Here is a 25,380-nt window from a genome sequence, read left to right as displayed (position 1 = left end):
CGTACGTGATGCATTTGAAGATCTTTTAAAAAAATAAACAGCCATTTGTCAGAAGATATAGCCAGATATTTAACCTCTGTCTTTGAATGTACAACAAGTGTACCAAGATAAAAACAAAATTTAAAGGGCTCTTTATTGCTCATGAGCATTCTGAACTCCTGCTTGGTCGCACGCATGCATAATTGATGAACTCGTAGTGCAAGTGACAAGTAGAATCAGTCATGCGTACAAACCCTTGTCAAAGAAATACAATGTGTTTTTTTATTTTTTTTATTTTTTATAACCCATCGAACTGCAGTAGCTGTCAGTGAGCTTGCATACAAGGGAGACAGCTGAAAACACAAGCACTCTTAGGGAGTGTGTCGCATAAAAGAGTTCCTGGAAGGTGAGCACTTGTGAAAGAATACACGGAGCCATTGAAAGAGGTGGTGAATAAGCCATGCTCCAAGTGGGGGAGGGGGCGCAAAGATATGCTGGACAGCCTTAAACAAATAGCGCCAGTGAATATAACAAATGTGAGATAAAAAACACAAAGCCACTAGTAAGCAATAGGCGAAATGCATTCTTAGATAAATGTTCCTAACTCCTAATCTGTCTTTGCAACCAGACAGCTGCTCTGTGTGATAGGCTTCAATCTAATATACTACTCTACATGTCTATCTTTAACTTGTGTCTGTGTGTTGTACCTTGCCGGATGGTTATTGTGTAATGACTTGGAGAGTTTTGCACTGAAGTATTAGAACAGCCCTTCAGAATGAGAACAGGTGGAGCAAGAAGAGGGTCACTTGACATGGTCTGTATTTATTGCTGAAGAGATGATGTCAGAGGGTGGATAGACATGAACTGTGTGGAAGCAAGATGTGCAGAGAAAAAAGGGTATCACCCACTAAGTCTGTGTCAGAACTGAACGTCTTGTTTGTACAGGTTATTTACAGCAAGGGTGTAGGGGCAGGAGAATCTCTGGAAGCCTTAGCAAGAGCTAGACTGCTGCTGCCATATATGTGCCTGTTAGGCTGAAGAGAGCACCAGTACTGCCACTTGGATCACTGATGCAAGTGGTGACAAGTTTAAGAAATGTGTGTTTTTGTTGTGTTTGAGATTTGAGGGTGATGGGCATTCTCCTGGTGGGGAAGCCGAATAGGGGTGCCTGTGTATTGTCCATGTATCATGAACGTGGAAGGAAGTTGTGGTTTTTTTTACCTTTGAGTGTAGTCAAGCCTGGGGCTGTTGGGAATGGATTGGTTGATGAGATGCACTTTTCAGTCAAGCTGCCAGAACTACTATTTACACTTTTCCTTTTGGTGATTACTTGGAATAGTTGTAAAAAATTCTAACTTTTCAAACTTACCTGCAGGCGTCATAGGTGTGGCTGTCTTTTACTATATATAATTGATGAACTACCATATTTTACTTATTCATTAAGCCATTAGTGGCACGACTTATTGTGTTTGTGGCTCAGTTAGTACAGCCTTAGCGGTGCATGGTCACTTGACATGAGAACTAGTTCTAGTCTGAACGCCACACTGAAATGAGCAAAAAAGTAATGGGTAGAATGTTTTAATTAATCTTAGCCCCTGGTAATCACTCAGGGCTGCTTCCCAGTCAATTTTGTTTGCCAACAATGTCGCCTCAGATTAGATGCAGCCATATTCAAATCAACTTTACTCTACCACTGGAACCCAGCTGCACCCACCTGGCGAGCTCTAGTCAGGGCAAAAATGGTCTTGGGTTAGTTGTGCTTCGGTTCATAGTGGACCTGGCTTGGCAGTTTGGGCTGGACTGTCCTATCAGAGCAGGATCAAGACTGATTTGCATATGGCTGTGTCTAATATGAGATGGCCATGTGGGCAATAAAACGATGAACTGGAACGCGGCCCAAGTTATTACCAGTGGCTGAGGTTAATCCAAGCATCCTATCCATCACCTTTTTGTATACTCCTGAAAGCCGGCAGGAAAGGTTTGACTTTAGATAAAATATTTGAAACCTTGGTTTCCTGTCTGCACCACAGAGCACTGAGTAATGCCTACGGGCACAGATAACAGTGTAAGTTCCAAGAGTGGCGAGAGCACCAGTAAGGTAGGGCAGCAATGCCAGCACATGAGGATGTTAGGAGAGGACCATCGGTTTGCAGCGCATACATTATACATCTCATGCAGCGACAGTGGTATATCAAAGCCTAGAGTTATACAGCAGTGGGGTTCCGCTTCTTATATGTCCTATATGGGTGTTGCCCACAGCATCAATGCCAGAAGAGAGGGAAGCTCAGCAACCACCTGGAAGTGAGTTGTCAGCAGTTCTAGAACCTAGTGCAGTCATGTTCCTACCTACAGAGGTGGAACTAGTAGTGCTGGTGGCACAAAAGAGGTGGTAGAACATAGCACTGCAGAGGAAGCATGGGAGAGCAGAGGCTGGACAGAATGGGCATGAGATCAGCACTGCCTAACCGGGAAGAGCTAGAACAGCAGTACTGGCACAGAGGTGGATGGGTCAGCTACAGGCTTCAAGTGGTCATTGTCTTTTGTGCATCGTGAGTAGCAGGGCGAGGACCAGTGAAAGGAATTACACTGGCAGCGCCTAGAAGCCACCAGGGCATTGCTGCATGTGCAATGAGGTGACATTACTGCCCTTAATGAATGTATCATCTGTAAAAGTGGGAGAGGCAGCATTGGCATGTTTGCTTTGAAGTCTTAAATTATGTTTGTCTACATTCTGTAAATCTGTCAATTAAGAGATCAGCCTGCTTATACGGGGTAGACGGCTACATCACATTGATGGAAGTGAAAATAAATATCTTCAAGTTGGTTGCAGAGTTAATAAATGCTATTCCATACTTAAATGTTAACTTTACATTGGTCTTGCACATGCAGAAACTGAAAAGCTGTTAACCATAGTGTGTGCTGTTTAATATTGTCAAAATAAAGATTTGCTGACCAGCTTGATGAAGATGATATCAACAAGTTTAGCATTACTTAAATGAACTTTATGGCTCTGGCACTCTTATTCAAAGTTTTGTCAACACAGAACTCATCGCCATGCTGCACAAATGTCTGGTCTTTAAATTGTAATGTGTGTGAGTAATTTAGACATTTACAGGTACTTAACGATGTTAAATTCTCTGTAGCTCTGCCAATCACTCTGTAGTTCGTATGCCCATTCAATTACCAATAGAGGAAGCCCTAAGTTCCCTAGTCATCAGTAGTAGAGCTGTAAAATGGTTGACTGGATCCCTCGTGCTGTGGGAGACAGGACTGCCTAGATAGCATTGCAAGCACCGGTGCACAACATTTTTTCCTACATATTCAACAATTTGATGCATCTGACAGACCTTGTGTATTGTTAACTGCTTTATTAGGTACCTTTTGAAGGCATTAGACTAATTACTGCATCTATTGTTGTATTACATTAGATTTCTCCAGAGAAAAAGTTGGCTTGTAAATCCTATCCATTCTACCCCATCCCTCCAAAATTAGTGTCTATTGCTTTCTCAGCCAGTCCTGAAACCACAGGAAGTCCTACATATCATCTAATATGGGCCTGGAATATTTATTCACTGCTTCCAAGGATTGTTTCTTGGCTTTTGCACACCACCCTTAACTGTCTGTGCAGTGTTTTTTGTGTAGTTCAACCATGCTCAATGAATTCTTAACAGTTGTAGGAAGTTGGCTCTGTATGTACTATTTCAAAGTAAGAAATAGCATGCATAGAGTCTAAGGGTTCCCCTTAGGGGTAAGATAGTGGCAAAAAGAGATCATTCTAATGCTCTATTTTGTGGTAGTGTATTTGAGTGGTAGGCTTATCAGAGGGTAGTGTTAAGCATTTGTTGTACATACACACAGGCAATAAATGAGGGACACACACTCAAAGACAATTCCAGGCCAATAGGTTTTTATATAGAAAAATATCTTTTCTTAGTTTATTTTAAGAACCACAGGTTCAAGATTTACAAGTAATACTTCAAATGAAAGGTATTTCACTCAGGTATCAACACAATATCATGTACAGTTTTGGCAAAAATGGCAATAAGCTATTTTAAAATTGGACACAGTGGAAAATTCAACAGTTTCTGGGGGAGGTAAGTATTGGTTAGTTTTTCAGGTAAGTAAAGCACTTACAGGGTTCAAAGTTGGGTCCAAGGTAGCCCACCATTGGGGGTTCAGAGCAACCCCAAAGTTACCACATCAGCAGCTCCGGGCCGGTCAGGTGCAGAGGTTAAAGTGGTGCCCAAAACGCATAGGCTTCAATGGAGAAGGGGGTTCCCCGGTTCTAGTCTGCCAGCAGGTAAGTACCCGTGACTTCGGAGGGCAGACCTGGGGGGTTTTGTAGGGCACCGGGGGGGACACAAGTCAGCACAGAAAGTACACCCTCAGCGGCACGGGGCGGCCGGGTGCAGAGTGCAAACAGGCGTCGGGTTTGCAATAGGTTTCAATGGGAGACTCGGGTCTCTTCAGCGATGCAGGGAAGGGGGGGGCTCCTCGGGGTAGCCACCACCTGGGCAAGGGAGGGGGCCTCCTGGGGGTCGTTTCTGCGTGGGATCCTTCAGGTCCTGGGGGCTGCTGGTGCAGTGTCTTTATCAGGTGTTGGGTTCTTTGAAGCAGGCAGTCGCGGTCAGGGGGAGCCTCTGGATTCCCTCTGCAGGCATCGCTGGAGGGGCTCAGGGGGGTCAACTCTGACTACTCACAGGGTTGCAGTTGCTGTGTAGTCCTCCCTGTAGTGTTGGTTCTCCGCAGGTGGAGCCGGGGGCGTCTGGTGCAGAGTGGAAAGTCTCACACTTCCGGCGGGAAATGTGTGGTCTTTAAAAGTTGCTTCTTTGTTGCAAAGTTGCAGTCTTTGTGGAACAGGGCCGCTGTCCTCGGGAGTTCTTGGTCCTTTTTGATGCAGGGTAGTCCTCTGAGGCTTCAGAGGTCGCTGGACCCTGGGAAACGTGTCGCTGTTGCAGTTTTTCTTGAAGTGGGGAGAAAGGCCAGTAGGGCTGGGGCCAAAGCAGTTGGTGTCTCCGTCTTGTCTGCAGGGCTTCAGGTCAGCAGTCCTTCTTCGTCTTCAGGTTGCAGGAATCTGTCATCCTCGGTTCTGGGAGCCCCTAAATACTCAATTTAGGGGCGTGTTTAGGTCTGGGAGGGCAGTAGCCAATGGTTACTGGCCCTGAGGGTGGCTACACCCTCTTTGTGCCTCCTCCCTGTGGGGAGGGGTGCACATCCCTACTCCTATTGGGGGAATTCTCCAAAACCAAGATGGAGGATTTCTAAAGGCAGGGGTCACCTCAGCTCAGGGCACCTTAGGGGCTGTCCTGACTGGTGGGTGGTGACTCCTTGTTTTTCTCATTATCTCCCCTGGACTTGCCACCAAAAGTGGGGGCTGTGTCCAGGGGGCGGGCATCTCCACTAGCTGGAGTGCCCTGGGGCATTGTAGCACGAAGCCTGAGCCTTTGAGGCTCACTGCTAGGTGTTACAGTTCCTGCAGGGGGAGGTGTGAAGCACCTCCACCCTGAGCAGGCTTTTGTTTCTGTCCTCAGAGAGCACAAAGGCCCTCACCACATGGGGTCAGAAACTCGTCTCTCAGCAGCAGGCTGGCACAGACCAGTCAGTCCTGCACTGAACAATTGGGTAAAATACAGAGGGCATCTCGAAGATGCCCACAGTGTGCATTTTTTAATAAATCCAACACTGGCATCAGTGTGGGTTTATTATTCTGAGAACTTCCCAGTATTCAGTGTAGCCATTATGGAGCTGTGGAGTTTGTTTTTGACAAACTCCCAGACCACAGGGGTGTGGAATTTATTAAAATATCTACTTGTCCAGGGGACAGGTTGCTTCTCAAATCTACTTGTCCTGTAAAAAGATCTACTTGTCCCTTTGGTGCCATTTAGTGTGGCGACAAATTATGGCAGCAATTAATAGCCTCTCTGATTATGCCAGGGCTACTACCATAGTAGGGCTTGAATACTTGAAGTTTCAATTCCTACTGTAGCAATTTCATTATTTTGCCACCTTTCTGCAGATCTGCATACTGGGGCTGGAGGAAGCAGTAAGCAATAGTTCCAGGGCTGGAATGCCTTTGAGTCTGCAAGTCTACTAACCTGCATGTTTTAAAGATTTTTACCAGCTTCTCTCGAATATTTTCCCATAATAAGAAAGGTTGGACATTTACTCCGGACAATAGCAGAATTCGAACTTCTTCCAGAGTTGGGAAGAAAGTGGCTGGAGGGAAAATGAACTTGCAAATGCTCAATAGATTTTCACATGAGCAAATCTACACATCGTATTTACCCATGCTAAAATACAGTTCACAAATATTTTACAGGGGTACGACATATACCCTGGTTGCACTTTTGTGACTTTCTTTAAAAATTTGGGTCCACATGTAGGTAGGTTCAGATTTGTGACCTACAAATTGCGAGTCGCAAATCCGAATGTAGGATGGTGTCCTTGACACCATCTGTGATTCGCAAGGGCTTCGCAAATGCCCACCTCATGAATAATCATGAAAATATAAAGCAGTTATTTTTTGTAATGCAGCCTGTTTTCCTTAAAGGAAAACAAGACGCATAACAAAAATGAAACGTTTTCGTTTAATTTTTTCAGAGCAGGCAGTGGTCCGCAGGACCACTGCCTGCTCTGAAAAAATGTTTACAGTGACATTCACAATGGGGAAGGGGTCCCATGGGGATCCCTTCCCTTTTGCGAAAGTGTTAGCACCCATTTGAAATGGGTGCAAACTGCGATTGGTTTGCGCCCGCGTTCGCGGTCACAAAACAATCCTACATTGCACTGCGAGTCGCAATTAGGAAGGGAACACCCCTTACTAATTGCGAGTCGCAAACCCGTTTTGTGATTCGGTAACCAGGTTACTGAATCGCAAAACTGGGTTTGTGCATCGCAATGTGCTTTTCGCATGTCGCAAACAGCGAAAGTCGCTGTTTGCGACATGCAAAAAGCTACCTACATGTGGGTCTTGGTCCCTAATTAGGTCTGGTGTGAACAAAGACATTTTGTTTTTATTAAACTTCTATTTCTCTCTCTTTCGGCTGGCTTTACTGTGAGTGATCGCATTCTGCTCTTCCACAAGGAGCATATTGCCACACAAAGTAGTTTTGTTCAGTGTCAGGAACTACAGTGGCAATCAGTGACGTAACGAAACTGGAGGGTGCCCCTTTGCAAAGAACATGGAGGAGCCCCCTCTCCAGACTCACTCAGGGCAGGTGCTGTGCTGAAGGGGCCCCCTGGAGGGCGGCTGCGGGCCTTTGTTATGCCGCTGGTGGCAACGTGTGCTTTTAGAGTTCAAAAACATTTTGGGGGGGTTTTGCCAGTGTTTGTTACAATGTTGAGGGCCTGGTAGCTCCCACAACAATAAAGTGTTACAAAAGCCATGTCAAAACAAGACACGCATTGATGAAACTAAAAGACTTATAAAAATATGTCAGATCAGTTGGCTTTGTCAGTGTTTGTTTATTTTCATGCTTCCTATAATCGTGTTGAAAATGGTTACTCTGATTTTCCATTAGAAATATTTTTGGGAAATACTAGCATGCATCAACACATTTTACTAAATGACACTTCATTTGCATATAATCAGAGAGCATTCTGGGAGCATTATACTTAGCCTCTTAGCCTAAACTTTTCAAACATGTATGTACACGTATTTTTTTTTGTACTGGAACCAACGTCAGTAGTGAAGTGTGACCTTAAAACATTTATTTACAGCACTCACTCTAATAATGAAGACTTTCAAATAATGAACCATAAATACAAGTTCGAACAGCATTATCTTTAGGAAACACATTACCTCAACTGCAGAGAGTTCCACGCTCTGTAAACAGGCAGCCAAAGGGTTTGTGCTGCAGGGGGTTGGGCCTACTTGTCCCAAGGACAAAACAAACATAAAAACTTGTTGCCCTTGACCCCAAACAAGATGTCCCGGGCGGATAGGAATTCCACATCCCTGAGACCATATTCTTAATATGGCCACAACTGTGCTTACGATGTCTAAGAATAGACTTAGACACTGTAGGGGCATAATGCTCATGCAGCTATGCCCTTGGGGCTGTAAGGCCTGCTAGAGGAGTGACTTACCTATGCCACAGGCAGTATTTTGTGTGCATGGCATCCTGAGGGGGATGCCATGTCGACTTTGCCTTTTTCTCCCCACCAACACACACAGTCTGCAATGGCAGTGTGCATGTGTTAGGTGAGGGGTCCCTTAGGGTGGCACAACATATGCTGCAGCCCTTAGGGACCTTCCCTGGTCACAGGGCCCTTGGTGCCACTGGTACCTTTTACAAGGGACTTATCTGTGTGCCAGGGTTGTGCCAATTGCAGACACGTCTGGTGGTGTTTTGTGCATGTAAGAAGTTGTTTTGAACTTGGCATGTATTGCTGCTATTACACTCTTAGGGAGACCCAATGGAATACATGTTAAGTTCCACCTTCCCCATTACCCTGAATAGAAATGTCATAAACAATGTGTCTGCGATTTCTGCTGGTCACCCAATTGGAAGGAAGTTTTGCAACCCACTTGTTGGTTATGAATAGTGTGCATAATAGGAATGTGTGGATTTACCATTCCCATGTAGTCCTAAAGTTTTTAGATTTGATGTGTTCATCAACGGAGAAGACCCTCTACTCCTTCATACTTGTAAGAGTTTTTTTAGATGTAGCCTTGTGGCTAGAGGTGTTGACTTTGGAAGTGAGGAACCAGGTTCGAATCCCGGATTTGGTTCATTATCTGATGATTTGGGGCAAATCAGTCGCCGCTTGTGACAAAAAAATAACAAATAAATGTGTACTACCTGGTTTTCTAGTAAAGCTATCGCTCAATATAAACTGCAGTAAGTAAAAGATGCCTACAGTAAATTGCACTGCTTATTAACTGTCTATGTGCAGTGTTTTTTGTGTAGTTCAACCATGCTCAATGAATTCTTAAGTTTACTCATTCTTGGCATGGTGGCACCAACTCCTGGTGTAACACTAGCACTGGCACGATAAAACGATAAAACACCCCTCATCTCATCCATGCACTCGACCATCCATCCAGCAGTACATGAATTCAGCCGCTCACTCATCCATTCACAGGCTCACCAATTCACCTAACTGTTAATGCATTCATTTCATTTTCTAAATGTACGATGACTCTCACACTTTCCACTCGTTGAGAAGCACCTTCACTTACTAGATAGCCAGACCTGCTAACTTTGCCAGTAAATGCCTACAGTAAATTGCACTGCTGATTTTACTGCTTTTGCACACCACCCTTAACTGTCTATGTGCAGTGTTTTTTGTGTAGTTCAACCATGCTCATTGAATTCTTAACAGTTTACTCATTCTTGGCATGGTGGCACCCACCCCTGGTGTAATACTAGCACTGGCTTATTTATTTGTTTAAGAACCCCCAAAAGCACAAAAAGCTATTTTTGGCGTCTTACTGCTCCCTTGTCCCAAAGGCATGAATATCTAAGATTATTTACTCCTTAAGGGGGCATAAAAATCCCACCTTTTCAAATATTTCAGGAAAGTAATTTTTGGGAGGTTATCTAGCCGAAGTCCTCAGAAGGCAGACAGTTCACCCAATAGAGCTCCATGCGGTGCATAATTGGAAAATAATTTTCACTTGTGTTGATGTTTCTCACCAGATGAGCAGTGCACTATTATAATTATGCACATGGATGCTTGTGCATTCCACAAGCCTTCTAAACTCCAGTGGAATTGCCAGGTTCAGGCCTTTCAAGGAGTGCACCAATAAGCAACTTAACTGTACCAAAAACATTGTAGTTTCTAAGCAATTACAGCAACATTTGAAAATAGATTAATTTGAGTGGTGAAGAGTCCTCTCTTTAGGCCAAGATGGAATCTTCACTGTAGGTGATATTGAGATCCCCTGTAAGGAAGAAAGTTCATAATCGTTTTTTGAGTCTTTGTTTTAGGGATTAGGCTAAAGTTCACCAGAGTTGGTCGTAATCATTTCTGGACTGTTGGTCAATCCATGGCTCTTCTAAGACACCCATAACCTGTTTGTGCATATGTCAACATAGCTCACTTCCAAGTGCTAATCAGTGGTGAAATGGAAGCCAGAGTAGAATAAATTGTGTGTTAGGTAGCTTGCTGAAAGTCATTCAGCAGTATGGCTTGGAAGCATTGCTTTGCCCCCAAAGCAGCGCTCCTGCACTATAGGAGAACTCAGTAGCCGACGGCTGATTGAAGATCTTTCAACTTTGAAACACCTAAATGACGATATTAATCCTGGAGTTTTGTGTTTTGTTTTCGCTCAGGTGACTGGTTATGGATACCCTTTTACCAGCATTCCTCGTAAACCAACATCAGAGATGGAGTCCTCAACACCAAACAAATCCACAGGGACCCTCCATTCGTCCGACAAACATGCACAACTGATCCTGGCTCAGATGAACGCTATGAGGGGTCAAGCAAACCTATGCGATGTACGACTGGTGGTGGGGGATTCTCAGTTTGCAGTGCACAAGCTGGTGTTGGCTGCCAGCAGTCCTTACTTTGCCGCCTTGCTCTCCGGAGGCATGAGAGAGTCCTCAAAAGATGTGGTGCAAATCTTGGGTGTGGAATCCAGTATCTTTCAGCTTCTCTTGGATTTTATTTACACAGGTACAGCAGAGGCAGATCTCGCCCTAGAGGTCATGCTATCGTGGCAGAAAGGGATATTGAGGTCTTTTACCAAGACAGGCCCCCCTCCTCTTAGAAAAATGGGATTTCTAGGCTACAAAATATGCCACTTACAGATAGGAAAGTTTTCCTTACACACCGAGGTTAACATAAAGTGCGTCCACAACCGGGAAGTGGCTCTTTTCCAGTGAGGGATATAACTGACGAATGTAAGCCCACAGACAGGGAGGTGTCCTACTTTTATAGTGGTGAGGGTCTTTTAAAATGAGGTGTCTTGAAAAATGAAACACGAGTTCACAGATTGAGTTTTTTTTATATAGTGAGGGGTTACAAGCTATAGATTCCAAGCCTAAAATGCAAAGGTTTTTTTTTAACCATAGAAAGTTTTGCAGTGGATATTATATATGTTGCCTCTGTAAGTGTGTTGTTCTGTTTTCAACACCTCTCCCCTGCAGGTGTCGTCTCCATCAGTCCAGAGAATGTGCAGGAACTTCTAACGGCAGCTGACATGTTGCAACTCACTGAGGTGGTGGATCTGTGCAGTGATTTTCTGAAGAGGCAGGTTGAACCTTCCAACTGCATTGGCTTCTTCCAGTTCTCCGAGCAGATCAGCTGCCCCAAGCTGCTAGAGTTTACAGAGAACTACATACACACACACTTTTTGCAGGTGCAGGGTGGGGAGGAGTTCCTGGCCCTCACCAAGGAGCAGCTGGTGCGCTTGCTACGGAGCGAGGAGCTGAGCATCGAGGACGAGTACCAGGTGTTTGCAGCCGCCATGTCCTGGATTCTCAAAGATCTGGTCCAGCGTCGACGGCATGTGGTAGAGGTGCTGGACCCAGTCCGATTCCCACTGCTACCGCCACAGCAACTTATGAAGTACATTGAAGGTAACAAAGTCTTGAGAACATCCTAGCCTCTGCCTATAAATAAGGAAGTCCAAGGGATTCTTTATATGCAAGAGGAAATTTATTTTTTTGGGTATCTGTCTATGTGGGCACAACTTTACAGGGGTTCAGTTGTTGAGAATTGAGGACCATTGGTGTGCAGTGATACTCATCGGCCCGGGGCCGCATGCGGCCCTCCTGACCTTTACACGTGGCCCCCTGCCCAACAGCAGCAATGGGCTGCTTTTTATTAGACTCCGCACTGAAATAAGAAAAATGTTAACTAAACAGCTTCCAGGTTAATTGAAGTTAAGAAAAGGATTTAACTAGGTTGTCTTGCTCCATTTAACATTAGGAACACTTTCATTTGTAAAGACATCTTGCAGCAAAATTGTAAAAAAAATAATAATAAGGGCTCTTCAGAATTCAAAAACCGTACTTCATTAGCATGTAGAACCGTTTCACCTTAGTAAATCAGATTAATCGGTGCACAGAGAAGGTTTTTTTTTTTTTTTTAACAAAAAGTGCTGATTTTTTTAAAACGTGTATTTGGAAACATTCATTCTTTCCCTACCCTAGGCACAATGCAGTAGTGAACTAAGAGGCAAGTCAGTTGTTAGGAGACCCTTTGGGTGGCCTGGGTTCCTATTATACATGAACAACATTATAGCTTATTAAGTCCCACAGGAGAAAGTTTAGTACAGCGTGCATCCTGAAATCCTGTGTTTTGAGTCCTCTTATATGTGGTAATGGAGGGAAAGTGGAATAAAATAATTGCCTAGGATCATCAAACAATTTGGCAAAGTGGGGAATCCAGGATTAATCCCAGGTTTTCTCGTTTCACATTGTCCATTTCAGCCAATAGATGTATATGCTTTGCTTCCCCCTAAACCTACCTTACCTCCAACCCCCAATAAAATCACCCAACCACGACCGCCACCCTGTTGGCATCAGGTCCATCGGTCACATCACAGACCAAAATGTTGGCCCCCGGGAAAATCTTTGTGAGTACTCATGGGTGCAGCTGTGTGTGGATCTCAATAGTAGATTTGTAGATTGTGCAGTGGATTCGGACTGAGGTGCATTGCTAGAGCTTCTCATTTGTACTAGTACTAAAACAGCAGACAATACTTTTGTTCAGTTGTGGCACACATGGGTGCGTTACAGTACAGGAATACCATGAGATGATGCAGGTCATGTGTGAAATACAGTACTGTTGACCTTTGTTTGTCCTATTAGTTCAATGGTTGGTGAATTTTAAGTCTGGGGTGAGGTGTAGGTGCAAAACTGCTTCTTTCACTGTATTCTGCATCCAGACCTGAACAGGGCTATGTTTCCATGTGGCACGCTACAAGAAGGTCAGCTCGCGACATTGCACTGTCTCTTTCCACCTTACTGAACATCGTCAGCCTCTCTGGATTGACTGCATCTTCCATGTAGCACAAGCCACATGTCATCATGTCTTTTTTTTCTTTCTATATCTTATTATTTCAAAGTGTTGTTGCTGAGGAGTAATTGTAAACTTTCAAAGATACAAACTAATCTCCCGTTTTGCCATGTTCAAACCTATCCACGCAGCAGGCCAGAATCTCTCCACCCTCAACATGACCACATTCTACATAGTAGACACCAGAACTGCAACTCTCCCTTGCACATGTAGACCTCTCTACTAACACCATGGGAATTGAATCCGAATACATCACACCTGCACAAGCACCTCTCCTCCTACAAACACCGCTTTCACCTCACCTGTGCAAGAGTATCTGTTCCATGACACTTAATAAAGTGAACTATATATACAGGTGATAAGCTAGAAATTTTACTTACGGGTGATAAGTTGCGCTCTACAAGTACTGATTGATTGATACAGAAATACCTGTTAGAATTGCACTATGTAAAATTGGTTTGTTGGAATGACAAAATTGCTCTTGAGTGAGCTGCTGAGGAATATTCGTTCCCTGACAAAATTGCTCTTCACCCGAATGAATCATGCCATATGCAGCTGCTCCCGAGCAAAGCTGCATCTGAGTCCGCTGCATAGTAGCAGTTACTTGCTGGCGTAACTATGTGAGTGCACTAACAAAAAATAGCAGCCCCTGAAAGAACTGCATTTGAATCATTGGAGCAAACGTGTTGATCCCTGACAAAAAGAAAGAAAAGAACTGTGCCCGAACAATTGCTACAGCACTTGTTTCCTGATTAAAAAGGGCACCTTCAATCTCCGCACTAACGTACTGATTCCCTCAACATAAATCTCCAACTGCAGCAGACTTATCCGCCCACCCCACAAAAAAAAACTATCAAGAACTTCATTACCCAGTCAACATTCACTTAACATCCCACTGTCCTACGTATTCACTCTCATTCCACTCCCAAACACTCGATCAACATTACAGATCTTCTCATTCAGTACTCCGTATGTAACCAAAAGCTGACTCACACTCTCTTCCATTGTAGACTCGGTGATAGGCTCATCCCAGACCGGTACATCATCTTTCTGCTGCTCGTCTACACAAAGCAAAGAGTACATTCGCCACTCTCCACAAACTCGCTTTCACCCTCACCCCATATCCCTCACCCACATCACACAGCTTCTCTACTCACCCGTACTGCCTATCAGCTGGTCTATTTCCATCTCATATACTCCTGCCTTGGATATAAAACACACTTTATAAAGAGGTTCTCCAACCTTTTGGCCTCAAACACTGTCTTTAGCACGAACACCTACCTAATTAAGTAAAGAATGACCTCCGTGCTGTCTAATCGATCTAGACAAGTACCTCAAAAGAGGACAGAAGTGGAAGGTCCCAAGATGAGTGTCTTCTCTGCGCTATCTAGAGTCCCGCTCCTCAGCCTCCTAGTGAAGTGCCATTGGGGCCTATAGAGAAGCCTATAGAGGCCTCCCTGGTAGTGCATGGAGCTTGCCCCTCCTCCTTCCCTCTGATATGCTGCTGCAATGGCCTACGGGCAGTGAAACATGGTCCTGATGGTGCCAGGCCCTGGAGTGCTTCTCTCAATGATAGTGGTGCATGCGACTTACTTATCAGCTCTACAGGGAGTGCAGAATTATTAGGCAAGTTGTATTTTTGAGGATTAATTTTATTATTGAACAACAACCATGTTCTCAATGAACCCAAAAAACTCATTAATATCAAAGCTGAATATTTTTGGAAGTAGTTTTTAGTTTGTTTTTAGTTTTAGCTATGTTAGGGGGATATCTGTGTGTGCAGGTGACTATTACTGTGCATAATTATTAGGCAACTTAACAAAAAAAAAAATATATACCCATTTCAATCATTTATTATTACCAGTGAAACCAATATAACATCTCAACATTCACAAATATACATTTCTGACATTCAAAAACAAAACAAAAACAAATCAGTGACCAATATAGCCACCTTTCTTTGCAAGGACACTCAAAAGCCTGCCATCCATGGATTCTGTCAGTGTTTTGATCTGTTCACCATCAACATTGTGTGCAGCAGCAACCACAGCCTCCCAGACACTGTTCAGAGAGGTCTACTGTTTTCCCTCCTTGTAAATCTCACATTTGATGATGGACCACAGGTTCTCAATGGGGTTCAGATCAGGTGAACAAGGAGGCCATGTCATTAGATTTCCTTCTTTTATACCCTTTCTTGCCAGCCACGCTGTGGAGTACTTGGACGCGTGTGATGGAGCATTGTCCTGCATGAAAATCATGTTTTTCTTGAAGGATGCAGACTTCTTCCTGTACCACTGCTTGAAGAAGGTGTCTTCCAGGAACTGGCAGTAGGACTGGGAGTTGAGCTTGACTCCATCCTCAACCCGAAAAGGCCCCACAAGCTCATCTTTGATGATACCAGCCCAAACCAGTACTCCACCTCCACCTTGCTGGCGTCTGAGTCGGACTGGAGCTCTCTGCCCTTTACCAATCCAGCCACGGGCCCATCCATCTGGCCCATCAAGACTCACTCTCATTTCATCAGTCCATAAAACCTTAGAAAAATCAGTCTTGAGATATTTATTGGCCCAGTCTTGACGTTTCAGCTTGTGTGTCTTGTTCAGTGGTGGTCGTCTTTCAGCCTTTCTTACCTTGGCCATGTCTCTGAGTATTGCACACCTTGTGCTTTTGGGCACTCCAGTGATGTTGCAGCTCTGAAATATGGCCAAACTGGTGGCAAGTGGCATCGTGGCAGCTGCACGCTTGACTTTTCTCAGTTCATGGGCAGTTATTTTGCGCCTTGGTTTTTCCACACGCTTCTTGCGACCCTGTTGAATATTTTGAATGAAACGCTTGATTGTTCGATGATCACGCTTCAGAAGCTTTGCAATTTTAAGAGTGCTGCATCCCTCTGCAAGATATCTCACTATTTTTTACTTTTCTGAGCCTGTCAAGTCCTTCTTTTGACCCATTTTGCCAAAGGAAAGGAAGTTGCCTAATAATTATGCACACCTGATATAGGGTGTTGATGTCATTAGACCACACCCCTTCTCATTACAGAGATGCACATCACCTAATATGCTTAATTGGTAGTAGGCTTTCGAGCCTATACAGCTTGGAGTAAGACAACATGCATAAAGAGGATGATGTGGTCAAAATACTCATTTGCCTAATAATTCTGCACTCCCTGTATTCCTGTGCGAAGATTGAGCCGGCATTTATTGTCACCTGCACCTTTAATGCGCTTTTGTGTTTTTAAATGTTTAGAGTGCTTCTCCCTCACCAGCCTCAACTTAGGCTGTTGTTGGCACCCTGCTGATTTCGGTGACTCCTGGCGCTGCCATCTCCACTGTGTTCATTCTGCAGATTCTTTACACAAGTTAACTCCAAAGTCAAGTCGTCGTATTGTTGCCATCATTTGGTGCCATTTTCTTGAGAGTGATTTACACTAGATTTTCCAGAGGCCTCCCATTACCTTTTATATTATTAGTAATTTCTTAGAAAATGTGGTCTTGTAAGGTTAAAATTGTTTCATCATTAAGATGTTCTTCTCTATTCTTTTCCCACTCATACAAAATGGAATATTATAACTGGGTAGGGGTTTTGTATGGGAAGCCTCCCTCCTTATTTCATCAGTCAACATGTTTCTGCTGATTCTAATCTTACCTGTTGGTTATGTGACATTCTACAAACCAAAGTGGAGCCCTAAATCCTTTCATACCCTCTTTTTTGTCTCTGTACTGTGTGTTTTGTGCAAGGATTACACAGAGAAAAGTAAAGCGCCTGTATATTTGAAATGTACAGGAATATCTTGAGCCTAGGATAGTTTCTAAATCTTAGCCTTTTTCTAAAGTGTACAACTAAAGGAAGGTAATCGGGTAATCTACCTTGTGCAATATAAAAATACTTGTAATACTGTTGTTTTTTTGCAGCCTGTTCCATTGCCCACGTATCATTCCCATCTAGATTGGGCATGCATTGTTTCTTAGACCATCACGTCCCTTGCCATTTGAAGATTCCTGAGGTTTTGTGTCGGAACCTGTTCAGATGTTTTGGAAGCAGTGGTGGCCTTATGACATTGCTTTTGTGTTTATAGTTCAAGGATTGGTTCCTGGAAAAACTAGCAGCTGGATTCCTGTACCTGTCTAAGATTTGAGTGTTGAAGGCAGCTAGGAAGTAATCAAGGTTCACATTACCGAAGCAAATCACTTAGGTTTTGTTACCCTGCCCAAGAGTGAAAAGGTAAGTCATTAAAGTGGCACGGCTGGGAAGCGTGGCCAAGTTGGAAGCAAGAAAGGAGCGTTTCCACTGAGCTCCTAGCCACTGAGGACACTAGCCACTGTCCTCATCTGCATCTACACCCTGAAGGGTCTCTTCCCTGTAGACGAATATGGGAACACATCAACAGTGGGGAGGGCCCACCAAGCATGGTCCAGTACCCCACAGGAGTAAAGAAGGGGCACCGGTGGCAGCATGGCATGGGGATGACAAGAGACTTAATACAGCAGAAAGCGAGCTTACTTCTCTATAGCTTATGGGGCCTGGGCATTCCCCACCTTACTCGCTGCTACTTATCAGCACAACTTAGATACATGGTGGAATGGAACAGGTTGCTCCCAGAAAACATTAGTGTTTCCTCAACCAATCCATAGAAGAGGTGCATATTTGGAAAATCCCCTGGCTCCCTAAAGAGCACCGCCCTTCAGGGGTCTGTACTTCACCTGTCACAGGGGCGATAGTGGAGGCCTGGGACAGGGTCATGATAGCAAAGGGCCTACCCACTCTCATCTCTCCTCTCACATCCATTATCGGAAATCCTGCATTCCCCCCTGCTTGATCTGCAACAAAGTTCCAAGCTTGGCAAACATCCAACTACAAACAAATCAGTGACCTCTTTGACCTTACAGGGGTACTAGAATTCCTGCAAATCCAATTTCACTACGGCTTCCTGCTACTGATCACTGTCATTACACTGAAATCAAACATTGGGTCACCCAGCCTATGTTCCACCAACATGCCTGTAGGCTTACTTTCCGAAATATACAATTTCTTGAACAAACCCCCAGACTGCTGTAGATTTCTAGCCCAAAGACGATGGGAGACTGAGGTGGAATGCACCTTCATGCCTAAGGAATGGTCCTATATCCTTCACCGAACCCGCACCTCCTCCCTCAGTGCCACTGGGAATGAGTCCCTGCTTAAGGCTCCCAGTACTGGTACTATACCTCAGCCAGACTGACGAAAGGAAACCTAACAGCACAGATGTCTATTGGCGGAATTGCGGCGAAGCAGGCACACGTGCTCCGGCGTTGCCCTAAACGAAACGGTTATTGAGAGGCGCTGTTAAAAGGAGAAACAGCCTTTACAATGTGGACTGAGCCACATGTGCCGTTTCCATGCAAGCGGAACAACGCTTGCCTAATCCGCGCATATGCGTGTTTAAAGCAGACAGTGGTTAGTTTTTTGGCAGGGTGAAGGGTTGAGGGCTAAGGGGTGGGCGGGGTAGTTTTAAGGGCTGGGGCTGGGTTTTCGGGCCCAAGGCGGAGGGGGCAGTTTTCAGGGGTCTGGGACAGTTTTAGGGCTCAGAGTTGGGGGGGAAGAGGGGAAAGGGGCTTGGGGTCTGGGTCATTTTTTTAACGGGGCAGGGTTCTAGGCCTCAGGGTGGGCAGAGGGAAAGGGGTAGTTTTAAGGGCAGGGTAGGTTTTAGGGCTCAGGGGAGGGGAAAGAGTAGTTTAGGGCTGGGGCCGGGTTTTAGGGCTTAAGGTGGGGGGTCGCGTAGCTTGAAGGACTGGGGCCGATTTTGGGTCCCAAGGTTGGGGGGGGGGGCGGTATTAGGGCTCAGGCTGGGGGGCTTGGGGGTCGGGCTAGGTTTTGTCAGAGGGCAGGGGTTTAGGCCTCAGGGGAGGGGAAAGAGTAGTTTAGGGCTGGGGCCGGGTTTTAGGGCTCAGGGTGGGGGGTGCGGGTTGAAGGGACAGTTTTAAGGGCTGGGGAGAGGTGGATTGCAGGGCTGGGGTATCGGAAGTTAGGGCGCAGGGTGAGGGTACTGCAGTGTGTAATTTACAACGCATATTCCTTTAGCAATCATACTTTTAGAACGAAATTCATTGTAAAGGTATGTGTAGCAAAGGCATGCATGGTAAAGCCGTGATTGTGGTTCATACTGCGTTGTTTAGGCATGTGTGCTTTAGGCTTGCATGGTTATGTCATACAACCATTACAAGACATTGATGAAATCTTTGCTACGGATGTCCATTGCTTTTCCATTTATGCCCTGCTGGGCCTACCAAACCAGCTGATCTACCCGCTTTACTCCGATAGGGGAGAGGAAATCACACTGACTTTTTGTGAAACCAGACAAGTTGTCACATCCAAGTGGGGTACAGACATAACACCAGTCCATTCCGACTGGTTACACAAACATTGGGACACTGTTGCAATAGAGAAGCTCCCTGCCTATCTAGGCACTGCACCGTTTTGATAAAATGTGGGAACCCTGTATACAATTCTTGACCCAAGGCTTCCTGGAACTTAACTGCTCCCTCTACCTCTGTGTACTCAGACTAACAGGAGACGAGGGCTTCACAAAACCTTTAAACTGTTCCTGCATGTAAGGGCCCGGACAGATCCTTCAGCTCAAATCTGAGACTCTAAACATTCAATAATATCTCTTGCCTCAGTGGGCGAGACCACTTCCTCTCCTCCTCCCATACTGTGGACCCCTCCCTGTCACCTTCCCTCCCTCAGTCCCTCCCCACACCACTATCCTACCCCCACCTCTTGCTGCTTCACCTCAGTTGCCATTTGGTGTAAGTGAGAGTATGTTATTCGAAACCACAGTAAAAAGATTTGAACCATAAAGTGGCACAGTTGATTCCATCTTGTTGTCTACACTGCATCTCCCCAAGATGGATATTAAATGTAGACACCTGTTGCTGATGTTTCCCTTTCTCTGTTGAAAACTGTGAGACATTTCATCCATTTTACATGAGGAGCAATAGCCCCTGAAAGTTTTGATGCTTACTCTGCCAAAGTATACGCAGTTTGGCAGCTTTGTAGAATAATCTTACATCTGAGATCTGTGTGGCAGCCGTGTGATCCTCTCCAATTGCCTTGTGCACTGGTACTCTGCAAGCTTGAGGGCAGTTACCCATACCAGCAAAGCTGTATTTCATAAGTTGGTCACTAAGCACATCTCCTGCCCTAAATTGTAATTTTTGTCATAAGATGCCACTGTTCTCCTTTTGTCTGCCTGGTGTACTCTTTTTGAAGAGTTTGGGAAAAGAGCATGACTAGACGTAAGAGTAAAGGAGAGTTATTCTGCCTTAATAATGTGTGCACTAACTCTGTTGCTTCCTTTCCATTGCTGTTAATCTTACCTACCCCAGCTGAGAAACAGCCATTTAGTAACCTGGATGCTACATTTAGAACTGAGGTCTCTTGCTTTTTTAGCTACTAAGCAAAGTTTGCAGTTCTTCTACAAATAGTTATCCATAAAGAGTGCCCGAGTAACTGCAGATAATTATCCCTTGTGTTTAAAATTAATTTAAAAAGAGGATATGCAAAGAGAAGATCTGAGAATTGGGTCTAGTAGATTTGCTAAAGAATTGTCTTCTTTTCAAGGGATTCCAGACTTTAATCTCCGCGTGGCTCTTCAGACGCTGTTAAAGGAATACTGTGAGGTCAGCAAAAGCCCCAAAGAGAGCAAGATCTGCAGCTTTCTCCAAACATGCAAAGTGCGCCCGCGGAGAAAGGCCAGGAAGTACATGTATGCAATTGGTGAGAATTTGTTCAAGCTTTCCTAATTTCCTTCCTGTTAGCGTCTTGTTTGGTATAGTAGTATCTGGCCTGAAGTGGTTCCTTCAGTTGCTTACTTCATCTGTGTTATTTGTGTTGATACTTTGTGTTGATACTTCTTTATTGCAGTGAATCTGCTCTTAGGCCTCCGAGTGTAAGATTTGTAATGCGCTTCTATTGTAGTAGACTTAACCTGCAAGTCTCCCACACAGTATGTGTTCAGAATGAACAATTTTCAGCAACTGTCTTCTAACGCTGAATAACCTCTCTCTTGCTGCAGAACTTCAGAGTGTCGGGAAGGAATGAAAAATAAGATATTGGTAGCAAAATGAAAGGTGGTCCACATTAACAAATCATCTTTCAAGATCTTCATAAGACTGTTTTTTATACTGATTAGTGGTGCATTTTACAACACAGATGACTTGTAACACTGTACAAAACTAGATTGTATTTTAAGATATGCTGACCCTTGAAAATAATTTTGATTTAAATCAATGGCAGACCAAATTGCTTGAGTGTGTGTGTTTTGCCTCCAGCCGGATTACCTACAAGCAAGAAACAATGAAAGAATAAAATATAAAAGCATGGAATATATCAATTGTATCCCTGGTTCTATACCTCCTTCCAGTCCCAGCAACTGCTCTGCTCCTGTGTTTCAGTACTTACAGCACTATTGACCCTACTGTTAGGAAATCTGCATAAAATAGCACAAAATACCCCACCGTGGCCTTTTGATAAAGATGTTTGGCACTATTTCAATGCCAAATAGTTTCTTCCATCTGGAGAAGTGTCTGCTGCTTCTGCAGGTTCCCCCTCATTGATTGATGCAGTTTGCTGCTTCTTTCGCAGGGTTTCTAATCTTGGTGGCTCAATTATAGTTATTGCAATTTTCTTATGGGTTCATGGAATTCCCATTTAGAGATGCTGGGCCTTATTTAGAGTTTGATGGATCGGAAACACTGCCTCAAACGTGGTGGGTTTCCTATCTGCCATATTACAAGGAAATTATAGCCTATGATACTTGTAATAATACAGATGGGCTATCTGCCACATTTAAGTGGAGTATTCCAGTATGCAGATTTTACCACACATGGGGCCAGATATAGCAAGGGTTTTACGCATCGCAAACAGCGATTTTCGCTGTTTGCGACTCGCAAAACCCACATCGCAATGCCCTATTCCCAGTTTTCCAAGTCGGTAAACTGGTTACCGACTCGCAAAACGGGACTGCGAGTCGCAAATAGGAAGGGGTGTTCCCCTTCCTATTTGCAAGTCGCAGCGCGATGCAGGATTGCTTTGTGACCGCAAACGCGGTCACAAAGCATTCACAGTTACCACCAGTGTCATACTGGTGGTAACCCATTCGCAAAAGGGAAGGGGTCCCCATGGGACCCCTTCCCCTTTGTGAATGGCATTGAAAACATTTTTTCAGAGCAGGCAGTGGTTCTGTGGATCACTACCTGCTCTGAAAAAATGAAAATGACACGTTTAATTTTTTCATTTTGTAATGCATCTTGTTTTCCTTCAAGGAAAACGGGCTGCATTACAAAAAAAAACTGCTTTATTTAAAAGCAGTCACAGACATGGTGGTCTGCTGTCTCCAGCAGCCACCATCCCTGTGAGTGCTGCGATAATATTAAGGAGGTGGGCATTTGCGACCCCCTTGCAACTCGCAGATGGTGTCAGGGACACCATCCTGCATTGCGACTCGCAATGCTGGATTTTCCTACATCTGGCCCATGGTTTTATCACATACCCTTTTTTCTAAATTATACTTTACCGTGCAGGTGTGTGTGTGTGTGTGTGTGTGAGTATGTGTGTGTGTGTGTGTGTATATATATATATATATATATATATATATATATATATATAGTGTGTGTGTGTGTGTGTCTATGTATATTTATATGTGTGTGTGTATATTTTTATATATATCTGTATATATATATAATAGTTGTTTAAAAAATGGATCATAGGTTTAATCTGTTTGGGGTTAGGGGTTGTAAGTACGTTTAGGGGTTGGGTAAGGCTACAGATTAGTATGTTTTTTTTTTTTTGTTTTGCGGTTTAGGGAAGAGTAGAGGTAAAAGCAGGCAAGAGGTTTACAGGAATTAGTGGCAGGTGGAGGTAAAATGGTGTAAGGGGTTTAGTGATGGGTAGATGTAAAGGGAGATCAGAGGTATAGGGTTCAGGGAATGGTAGTAGCAAATGGAGATAAGAGGTTCAGGGGAGGGTAGTGGTAAATGGTGGGAGAGAATTTCAAGTGAAGGGGAAGGAAGAAGTAAATGAAAGTATGAGACATTTTGGGTAGGGTACTGATGAAGGGAGCTTAAGAGTATTTATTTAGGGGAGGGAAGAGTTGAAGGGGGAGAGTGGTTAGGACAAAACAAATTAATGAAATCCACCCAGAATCTTCCATATATTGTACCATATAGCCAGCACATGCATGCAACATACAAGCACTGCACAGCACTACACACCAATCTGATGCAGGCTAAGGGTGATTTAAGCAGACAGCAGGAGAATTTTAAATGAGATATCCTGTAGGCCTCACTCCAGGTGTGCACATAAAAGGCCTGTTCACTCCTACTGATCACTACACAGCATGCTGCCACTAGCTGCTTAACTCCTTGCAAAGGCAGTAGCCTTTCACCATTATGAGGGCAGAGCTTTGGGTTTCCCATCCCGGTCCCAACAGACCACACTCAGTGAGACAGGCCTTGATGCACATGCATGATCCATGTTCGCCCATGACAACAAAAGTCCGCACACTCTCTCCAGCACTAGCAATGTTTGTAACATTTGGATGCTTTCATGCACCTTGGGCTTTAATTGGTGTGCCTATTGTTCTTTCTGTCACGTACTTCATGTTCTTATGGTCCTTCAGAACTGTCTTCTGAACTTGTCGCAAGGTGATGGCCATGTGGCAAATAGTGTTTTCGTTAGCATTTCAAGTTTGATTTTCTTGCAGTCTTCTCAACATAGCTCTTGTTCTTGTGGGTTTTTAAACCAGGCAATGTACAACTATGAATTATCCAATTGACATTGTCGTGGTCAATAACTAGCTGAATATATCAGAACTTTAATCATAGCAAATGTTCTTGGGAATTAAGTCTGATAGTCTGCTGGTAAATTGGATCTTGAGAACTAATTGATATTCTGTTCTTGAAATGAGTTGTTCCGAGGGCATTAGAAAGCAACAGTGTATTTCTGAACATTCAAGATGAGATTTGGTTAACATTCCTTTCCTGGTGGAAGCCGATGCTCTAACAAATTGCTAATGTTCTTGTGGATCCGAGGCTCAGGAAGAAGCCTACACTCACATTGTGATTCAGTTAATCTTTGTGGGCCTTTAGAGAAGGTTCATTTTTTGTGAGTTTGTGTAATGAGAAGTATCTTATGTTCTCTTGATCTTGATGCTACATGTCATCTTGAACAGTTTTGAGTAACCGATATTATCAACTCGTATTGGTTTCCTCTTTCTCCTTTCGATAGGGGGATACACTCGGCTGCAGGGTGGACGTTGGAGTGACAGCCGTGCGCTGAGCTGTGTAGAACGCTTCGACACCTTCAGCCAGTACTGGACCACGGTATCTTCTCTCCACCAGGCCCGCAGTGGGCTGGGCGTGGCATCGCTAGAAGGACTAATCTATGCGATTGGAGGTAAAGGATATGTAAATTAAGTTTATTGGCAATAGCACTGTCATGCATTTCCCAATAATCATTTTGTCTGTGTGCGAGAGAACCACTGTCCCTCTTGCCCAAACACCAGAGACAAGGGTAAGTGTAGGCATTTCAGCATGTTAAGAAGAAGTAAAATAATAATGTTTACCAACTTTACATAGTGTATGATTTTTTTTGTCTACCAAAAATGTTTAAAATTGATTTAGAGACAGAATTTTATTTTACATGAGGAGGAATGCTTTGTAAAACTGCTCTTACATCATTATTAGGGCGTCTGTTTTTTGTTTACATTTCCATCTGTATTTATCCATATTCTTGTGCCATATTCTCTGTATTTATCCATATTTTTTTTGTGTTTAGTGAATAGTTATAAAATCGTATGTTTCCACATCTAATTAACTGATAAATGTGCATTCATACTTAGATGCTTGCTGTGTTTTAGCAAATTAGGTAGCCAAATAGAAGAGAGCATAATACTCCCACGGGTGCATATTAGCATTATACTACAAATGTATGTTGATTTAGGGCAATGTTTAAGGGAATTACATCATTCTGTGTTTTTTAAATACCCTTCTTGTCTATCAGCTAAACTGTTAGCATGGAGTTCATGAATGACAGCACAGAAAGTCATTTTAAAGAATCCCAATCTTTTGTATTTTTCCACTTTTAAAAATGAATGCAGACATAACACACATTGTTTTCAGAGTGTATTTACCTGTAAAAACAGAAAACGGGAGCTCATATGTTAGGTTGGCAGCTTAGAAAACGAAGTCCTGATTTAGAGTTTGGTGAACCGGTTACTCTGTCATAAGGGTAACGAATTTCCCATCCACTGAAATACGATCTCAATAGGATACTATGGGATCGTAATACCTCAGACGGGATATCTGTCACGTTTGTGACTGAGTAACCTCCTCTACAAAATTCTAAATCAGACCCATCGTCCCTTCTTCAGTTTGCTGGAAAAAGAAT

General features: G+C 43.9%; 1 protein-coding gene across 1 annotated transcript in view; it reads left to right on the top strand.

The window, feature by feature from the left end:
- IPP (intracisternal A particle-promoted polypeptide) overlaps positions 1-25,380 on the top strand; it is an 84,241-nt gene that overhangs the window by 8,851 nt on the left and 50,010 nt on the right. Inside the window, exons 3-6 of the mRNA XM_069232851.1 lie at positions 10,260-10,605; positions 11,079-11,510; positions 20,554-20,709; positions 24,220-24,387. Coding sequence (XP_069088952.1) covers positions 10,314-10,605; positions 11,079-11,510; positions 20,554-20,709; positions 24,220-24,387 — 1,048 coding nt within the window. The 5' untranslated portion in view covers positions 10,260-10,313. The remainder of the gene's footprint in view (positions 1-10,259; positions 10,606-11,078; positions 11,511-20,553; positions 20,710-24,219; positions 24,388-25,380) is intronic.

This window comes from Pleurodeles waltl, chromosome 4_2 (genome assembly GCF_031143425.1).
Source record: "Pleurodeles waltl isolate 20211129_DDA chromosome 4_2, aPleWal1.hap1.20221129, whole genome shotgun sequence".
NCBI classification, from domain to species: Eukaryota; Metazoa; Chordata; class Amphibia; order Caudata; family Salamandridae; genus Pleurodeles; species Pleurodeles waltl.
Note: the sequence above shows the minus strand (reverse complement) of the source record. Positions and strands in the feature narration are given on the sequence as shown.